We start from the raw sequence: 8,563 nt of genomic DNA on the forward strand, positions 1-8,563 counted from the left end.
CCTAAACCCTAACCCTAACCCTAACCCTAACCCTAACCCTAACCCTAACCCTAACCCTAACCCTAACCCTAACCCTAACCCTAACCCTAACCCTAACCCTAACCCTAACCCTCAAACCCTAACCCTAACCCGAACCCTAACCCTATAGGGTCTAGAAATAGGGGTTAACCCAATATAGGGTATAGGGTATAGGGGTTACAAGGTATAGGGTGTAGGGTATAGGGGTTACAAGGTTCAGGGGTTAGTAGGTATAGGAGTTATAAGGTATAGGGGTTACAAGGTATAGGGGTTATAAGGTATAGGGGTTACAAGGTATAGGGTATAGGGTATAGGGGTTACAAGGTAAGGTATAGGGTATAGGGGTTACAAGGTATAGGGTGTAGGGTAAAAGGGTTACAAGGTTTAGAGGTTATAATGTGTAGGGGTTATAAGGTATAGGGGTTACAAGGTATAGGGGTTACAAGGTATAGGGGGGTTACAAGGTAAAGGGTATAGGGTATAGGTGTTCCAAGGTATAAGGTGTAGGGTATAGGGGTTACAAGGTGTAGGGGTTATAAGGTGTAGGGGTTATAAGGTATAGGGGTTACAAGGTATAGGGTATAGGGTATAGGGGTTACAAGGTATATGGTGTAGAGTATAGGGGTTACAAGGTTAGGGTTTATAAGGTATAGGGGTTATAAGGTATAGGGGTTACAAGGTATAGGGGTTATAAGGTATAGGGGTTACAAGGTATAGGGGTTAGAAGGTATAGGGGATACAAGGTATAAGGAAAAGGGTATAGGGGTTACAAGGTATAGGGTGTATGGGTTACAAGGTGTAGGGGTTATAAGGTATAGGGGTTACAAGGTATAGGGGTTTCAAGGTATAGGGGTTTAGGGTATAGGGGTTACAAGGTATAGGGTATAGGGTATAGGGTTACTTGGTAATGTGTTTTGGGTATAGGGTATAGGGGTTACAAGGTGTAGGGGTTATAAGGTGTTGGGGTTATAAGGTATAGGGGTTACAAGGTATAGGGTATAGGGTATTGGGGTTACAAGGTATAGTTTGTAGGGTGTATGGGTTACAAGGTGAAGGGGTTATAAGGTATAGGGGTTACAAGGTATAGGGGTATAGGGGTTAAGGTATAGGGGTTACAATGTATAGGAATAGGGGTTACAAGGTATAGGGGTTATAAGGTATAGGGGTTACAAGGTATAGCGGTTACAAGGTGTAGGGATTATAAGGTATAGGGGTTACAAGGTATAGGGTGTAGGGTATAGGGGTTACAAGGTTCAGGGGTTAGGAGGTATAGGAGTTATAAGGTATAGGGGTTACAAGGTATAGGGGTTATAAGGTATAGGGGTTACAAGGTATAGGGGTTAGAAGGTGTAGGGGTTATAAGGTATAGGGGTTACAAGGTATAGGGGTTACAAGGTATAGGGTATAGGGTATAGGGGTTACAAGGTATAGGGTGTAGGGTATAGGGGTTACAAGGTATGGGGGTTATAAGGTATAGGGGTTACAAGGTATAGCTGTTACAAGGTGAAGGGGTTATAAGGTATAGGGGGGTTACAAGGTATAGGGTATAGGGGTTCCAAGGTATAGGGTGTAGGGTATAGGGGTTACAAGGTATAGGGTGTAGGGTATAGGGGTTACAAGGTTCAGGGGTTAGGAGGTATGGGTGTTATAAGGGGTAGGGGTTACAAGGTATGGGGGTTACAAGGTATAGGGTATAGGGTATAGGTGTTCCAAGGTATACGGTGTAGGGTATAGGGGTTACAAGGTGTAGGGGTTATAAGGTGTAGGGGTTATAAGGTATAGGGGTTAAAAGGTATAGGGGTTACGAGGTATAGGGGTTTCAAGGTATAGGGGTTATAGGGTATAGGGGTTATAAGGTATAGGGGTTACAAGGTATAGGGGTTATAAGGTATAGGGGTTACAAGGTATAGGGGGGTTATAAGGTATAGGGGTTACAAGGTATAGGGGTAAAGGGTATAGGGGTTACAAGGTATAGGGTATAGGTGTATAGGGGTTACAAGGTGTAGGGGTTATAAGGTATAGGGGTTACAAGGTATAGGGGTTAGAAGGTGTAGGGGTTATAAGGTATAGGGGTTACAAGGTATAGGGTATAGGGTATAGGGGATCCAAGTTATAAGGTGTAGGGTATACGGGTTACAAGGTGTAGGGGTTATAAGGTGTTGGGGTTATAAGGTATAGGGGTTACAAGGTATAGGGTATAGGGTATAGGGGTTACAAGGTATAGGGTGTAGAGTATAGGGGTTACAAGGTGTAGGGGTTATAAGGTATAGGGGTTATAAGGTATAGGGGTTACAAGGTATAGGGGTTATAAGGTATAGGGGTTACAAGGTATAGGGGTTATAAGGTATAGGGGTTACAAGGTATAGGGTATAGGGGTTCCAAGGTATAGGGTGTAGGGTATAGGGGTTACAAGGTGTAGGGGTTATAAGGTATAGGTGTTATAAGGTATAGGGGTTACAAGGTATAGGGGTTAGAAGGTGTAGGGGTTATAAGGTATAGGGGTTTCAAGGTATAGGGGTTATAAGGTATAGGGTGTAGGGTATAGGGGTTCCAAGGTATAGGGTGTAGTTTATCGGGTATATGGGTTACAAGGTATAGGGTGTAGGGTATAGGGTATAGGGGTTACAAGGTAATGGGTGAAGGGTATCGCGGTTACAAGGTAAAGAGTGTTGGGTATAGGGTATAGGGGTAACAAGGTATAGGGTGTAGGGGTTATAAGGTATAGGAGATACATTGGTAGAGGTGTAAGGGTTAGTATTCAACTTAGATCTGCGCATGTGTATACCATACTTCCGCTTGAAGGGCTGCATTTCAAAACTGGTAAGTTCAGATTTCAAAATTGATACCTTTTGACTATTACGGTTGAATATATTTAGTTTATGGTTAACTTTCTTTGGTATTATTGTTCTTGCTTAGTCTTTCCAGTGAACATTTAACTGCAATTGACTCTGTTATATCTGTATGTAAAAAGCACGTGGGCAATAACATTGTATGCCTTGTTTATGTAATTCCCTTCTCTTGAAACCAATATATAAAATTTACACATACTTTCATTGCTTCATATATTTTTCAATCGATTTCCATGTATTTACCCTGAATCCATAAACTCCTTAATATGTATTTTATATCTCTGATACATCCAAGTTCTAATGTGCTAATAAACTTGTTTTCTGTCTATACCATATACCCTACACCCTATACCTTGCAACCCATATACCCTACACCCTAAACGTTGTTAACCTACACCCTATACCGTGTAACCCCTATACCCTTGACCCCTATACACTGTAACCCCTACACCCTACACCTTTTAACCCCTATACCCTATACCTTGGAGCCCCTATACCCTGTAACCACTACACCCTATACCCTATACCTTGTAACCCCTATACCCTTAACCCCCAACACCCTATACCTTGTAACACCTATACCCTGAACCCTATACCTTGTAACCACTATAACCTGTATCCTATACCTTGTAACCCCTATACCCTACACCCTATACTTTGTAGTCCCTATACCCTGTAACCCCTACACCCTATACCTCGTAACCCCTATAACTTGTAACCCCTACACCCTATACTTTGTAATTCCTATAGACTGTAACCCCTACACCCTATACCTTGTAACTCTTATACCTTGTAAACCGTACACCCTATACCTTTTAACCCCTATACCCTGTTACCCCTATACCCTGCAACCCCTAAACTTTATACCTTTTAACCCCTATACCCTATACCCTATACCTTGTAACCCCTATACCCTGTAACCCCTACACCCTAAACCTTTTAACTCCTATACCTTGTAACCCCTACACCCTATACCTTGTAACCCCTATACCCTGTAACCCCTACACCCTATACCTTGTAACTCTTATACCTTGTAACCCCTACACCCTATACCCTGTAACGCCTACACCCTGTAACGCCTACACCCCATACTTGGTAACCCCTATACCCTGAAACTCCAACTTCCTATACCTTGTTACTTCTATACCCCATACCTTGTAACCCCTATAATCTCTAACCCCTGCACTTGTAACTCCTATACCTTATACCCTACAACCTATACCTTGTAACCCCTATACCCTGTAAACCCCTGCACCTTATACCTTGTAACCCTTATACCCTACACCCTATATCTTCTAACCCTTGTAACTTCTATATCCTATATGCTATACCGTATACCTTCTAATCCTTATAACCCCGACACCCTATACCCTACACCATGAGGTGTATACTTTATATCCTACATCTTACACCCTGTGATTGTTACCCCGGCACCCTCTACCTTGTAGCCCCTATTCTTTATACCTTTCACCTTGTCACGCTTGTAACCCCTACACCCTCTACTTTCTAACCCTTGTAATTCCTATATCCTATATGCTATACTTTATACCTTCTAAACCTTGTTACCCCTACACTCTAAATCCTACAGAGTTTTTAACATCTATAAAACTAAACAGAAAGTAAATTACACTAAACATTGAAGTAAATGATTTTTTATAAATCAGTTTTGAGCTGTTATTCCATTGTTGCAAAGATACGACCATGTTTTTTTCGTTTCTGCAGGGGAAGTAGCTTTCATTGAAATAAATCTCTAACCATGGCAGAAGAAAATGATGCTCATGATTTATCCGATTTGGATGCTGAGGCCTTTGAGGGTAAATTAAACATTAAATACAATTTATGAATCACTTATTTTCGGTATACAATACTAAATAAACTCAAAAAAGTCTTCTATTCGTGATAATAAGTAAGCATTAAATAAAACGTTTTATCATTGTTTTTGTTATATGCATGAAAGTTTCCTTATAATGTCTGCTTTCTTTTTACAACAAATAATAACTCATTACTATTTCCTTTAGAGCCCATATCGTTGGAGTATATGCGTGAAAACTTTATGGGGGTGGAGGAAGTGAGGGGCATCGTCATGGGACTTCAGAAAAATATTGATGAGAGACTGAATGACTTTGAGCAGAAGATGGAGAAGAAAATGGAGGAGCTCCAACATACCATCATCGGTAAATGTAAGGAGGACTATAATAAAAAGTTGTCAAGCATAAAGGAAACTTTGATAGAAACTTCCAAACAAGAAAAAGAAGACTTAAAAGATGAAGTAAGGAAAAGTTTGGAGGATGGGTTGTTTGTTCTGAAGAAGATCGACGTTATTCGAACCGCACAGGAGGATGTTGACAAAGATGTAAGCATTATCTCCGAAAATCAACCAGAGATGGCCCCACGGCCCCAAGAGAAGAAGCAGTCCACGCCAAAAATGGCCAAAGTGAACTGGAAGGACTTCCCGATGCAAGATGACTTCCTTCGGAGGGAACATGAGAACATGGGCTGGAAGAAAAACAATACCGTCAAAAAATCTATTTTTGATATGGGTCTCAAAAGAAAATTGTGGAACGACGATGAGGTTTGGAGAAAACGAGTATGTTATAAGATCGATGCCCAATACAAAGCGAACTTCTTGATGAGCGACACCAGATCCTCTCCTTCATAAGGATAGTGTTGATGCTGGGAATTGGGATTAGGTTCTCAAGGACACGGTCCTTTGTCCATCAGAGATTTTGTTCTGCTTTTCTTTTCTGACAAAACAAACAGTTGTCAGTTTTTTAAATTTACTTTAATAGAATACAAATAACAGTTTTGAGATTTAAAGAGAAAAAAACTCTTCTTATTGAGCAAAATATTTCAGAATTGTAAATTTTAATTTTTCTTCAATGTGATTTGAACCTCTATTGTGCAGCAATTTTTTTAAAGTCATTTTTTATATGCCTTTCAATGTCTTAATTTTGACATTTCCTTATGAAAGAGTTTCCATTTTTAACTTGTGTAAAAGTTTTAATGAATGGTAGATTTAGCAGCTGTTTAGTAATTCTATTATTATTAAAATTTTACAATTACGGAAAAAATTATTCTTTTCTCTTTGCTGCTCGCAAAAGGGCAGCTCTAAATGCATTAAATGTTCTGTCTGGAATTCCTCTTCTTTTACATTCGTTTACGTAATCTTTATACATAATTTGGTATGAGTTCTTCCCCTTCCTTATTATGTCATGCAAGATGTTCATCTCAAATGTGTTCCAAGGAAGAAATAGTCTTGCCGGAACATGCCGGGCCGGGACATGCTGTATATTTTGTTCTTCTGGTTCTTTCTCAACAACAGGAACTTCTAACGGTAAATTGGCGTTTTCAATTTCGTTTTCCTCTATATCTGTTCCACTTTTTTCAAAAGGCTTTGAACAATCAAACTTGTGTGGAATATCTTCATATATTCGATAAATTCGTTTTGCCATGGGACCCCGGAGAAAAAATACAGAAAGAACTTTAACCATTTGCAGTTCTTGCTGTGTAATTGGTAATTCTTTCACATAAGCAAGTAAAGAGCTAAAGTTCACATAATATCCGTTTTGTATCAAACATACACATGTTACAAACGTTAAAACCCGAAGTAAATTCTCTTGACCCAGCTCCAGTCCTCTAAGCCGTTGACAAGTTTCAAAAACCCATGGAAATTCTGCATTGGCATTAATGAATTTGCTTCTAAATACTAGGTTTTCTTTTTCCATTTCATTTATAATGTTTGCGGTCAAAAGTTTTACATCGTACGTATTTGTTTCCGCGAACAGATCTCCATATAATATCTTTAATACTTGCCAGTTAGTCCATTTGAATCCACGTTTGATTCTATAGCAGGGAAAATATTTCACATTCAGGTGATTTAGGCCAGCCAACAAGATGTTTGCAATATCTTTTTTTTCACCTTTCATCATTTCCAATGCCCTTCCGAAAGTGAAAGGGAAGTGAAAAATATCCGCCCTGCTCAGATCTTTACATAACTGTTCCGCTGATACAGATAAAATACAGGAAGCCCATGAAGGCACGCTTGCCTGTCTTAGGTCGTGTGTCAGTGAGGGGATCTTATGGCTCTCATCCCTGCTATATTTTATATCTTCAATGAGTAGAAGAACTACTCTTGTTCCTAAAATTATATCATTGCAAGAAAGGAAGTCTCCAAATGAGAATAATCTTTGGATTCTTTCAATTTGTGACTTTAAAGTAGTCCAGTGATGCAGCGGCGGTGGTGAGCTTTCATCCAGAGCGCAGTCACTACTGGATTCCAGACATAAAAAACCATATTCGAAGGTAACAGACCGATTATTTTTTCCATCACCAGGACCAAGGTTTCGCGATAGAATGGCGTCTGTGTAAGAGTTCAGTTTTCCCCACCATAACATTTCGTTACACAATTCGTACTGATAAGCTTCCCAGCTGGGAAGCATTTTGCCCAAGCCATTATTTTCTTCTTTCAATTTGACCAATGTGTGAAAAATTAGCTCAGCTATTTTCTTTATGAAAGAAATAAAACTTAATCTTTGACCGCAATATATTACCGTTTCTTGAAAAGGCACAACCATAGGATACTTATCCATAAGTAATTCTAAATGTTCTAGGTTAATTATTTCCTTTGCAATCAGCACTGACGGAATATCGTCCAAGGACACAACAACTTCGAGACGCATTGGCATGGCTTCTCCTAATTTATGGCAGTTTTCACGACATACAGAGAGATAATCATCAGAAAGTCGGGAAAGGTGAGCAGTTGATTTAGGATGCAGTAAATTACATGTCGCTATAAGACCAGATAGAGGATGCTTAGCGCTGCAATGCATGTGGGGCGAATCTGCGTATAATTGCAAAAATCTCAAATTATTGGGATGCATGCACACATTCCTCAGTTCATCCGAGATATCGTTTGGACGACCATCTAAATTTGTTTGAAAATTGCAGCAATCTCTAAAGGAAAGGACTGGAAGTAATGATCCTCGAAAGCCTACAAGCTTCTGAATTCCGTCACGTGACCAGAAAAAGTGAATTTTGTCATCTATGCTCTTGAATGTTACGGCAATATGGGTGGTAAGAGATGTAACTAGTTCAAGGCAAAAATCAGTTGCAAGTTGGATTTGAACGGAATCTCTCTCTCCAAAACGAAAAGCTACAATGGAAATTCGATGATGCGGAGGAGCCTGACATGCAATCAAAGTCTTATCTAATATGGCCATGACAAAGGATTGATCTTTTGCCAAAACCCTCCATTTTGAAACGTCAAAGATCGAATTCTTCTTAAAAGTGTCTTTACACAATTCCTTTGGTGATAATTTCAGAAGATTGTTTTGGAAGGTGGACTTTACTCGATTAAAGTACTGGTTTGCAAACAATTTGTAGTTTAAAGCACTGGGCAGGTCAAAAGATGAATCTATATTTGGTAGTGGTATCAGCGCTAAATTCACTTGCCACCCAAATGAACTGAAAAGTTGTATACCATTGCACATTTTTAATAAAGAAAATGAAGTTCTCTGATATTGAGTTATATCTATGTGCTTCTTAAGAATCGGGTACATGGATATAATACTACCATCACCTCTTGGTAAAAGGTTCATGTAAAAAACTGGGAATTTGATAGCCGTCAATGCCTTCATCTCCAGTACAACTCCGTCAATGTCGAGATTGCTCTGCATTAAACAATATATTTCTCCAAA

General features: G+C 39.5%; 1 protein-coding gene across 1 annotated transcript; it reads left to right on the forward strand.

Annotated features, from left to right (window-relative positions):
* The first annotated feature begins 4,589 nt into the window (after positions 1–4,589).
* On the forward strand, positions 4,590–5,526 carry LOC134276176 (uncharacterized). The gene is made up of 2 exons (XM_062758452.1): positions 4,590–4,681; positions 4,886–5,526. Exons 1-2 carry the CDS (start codon positions 4,624–4,626, stop codon positions 5,524–5,526), a joined length of 699 nt encoding a protein of 232 aa, XP_062614436.1. The 5' UTR covers positions 4,590–4,623.
* Positions 5,527–8,563: the final 3,037 nt, after the last annotated feature.

This window comes from Saccostrea cucullata, unplaced genomic scaffold, assembly GCF_032062105.1.
Source record: "Saccostrea cucullata isolate Sc308-1 unplaced genomic scaffold, CSIRO_AGI_Scuc_v1 ctg6945, whole genome shotgun sequence".
NCBI classification, from domain to species: domain Eukaryota; kingdom Metazoa; phylum Mollusca; class Bivalvia; order Ostreida; family Ostreidae; genus Saccostrea; species Saccostrea cuccullata.

Excerpts from the sequence above, each read along its gene's own strand:
- LOC134276176 (XM_062758452.1), top strand. The coding sequence starts at position 4,624 with ATGGCAGAAGAAAATGATGCTCATGATTTATCCGATTTGGATGCTGAG. Across the intron at positions 4,682-4,885 it reads GGATGCTGAGGCCTTTGAGG|AGCCCATATCGTTGGAGTAT; the intron begins GTAAATTAAACA and ends TATTTCCTTTAG.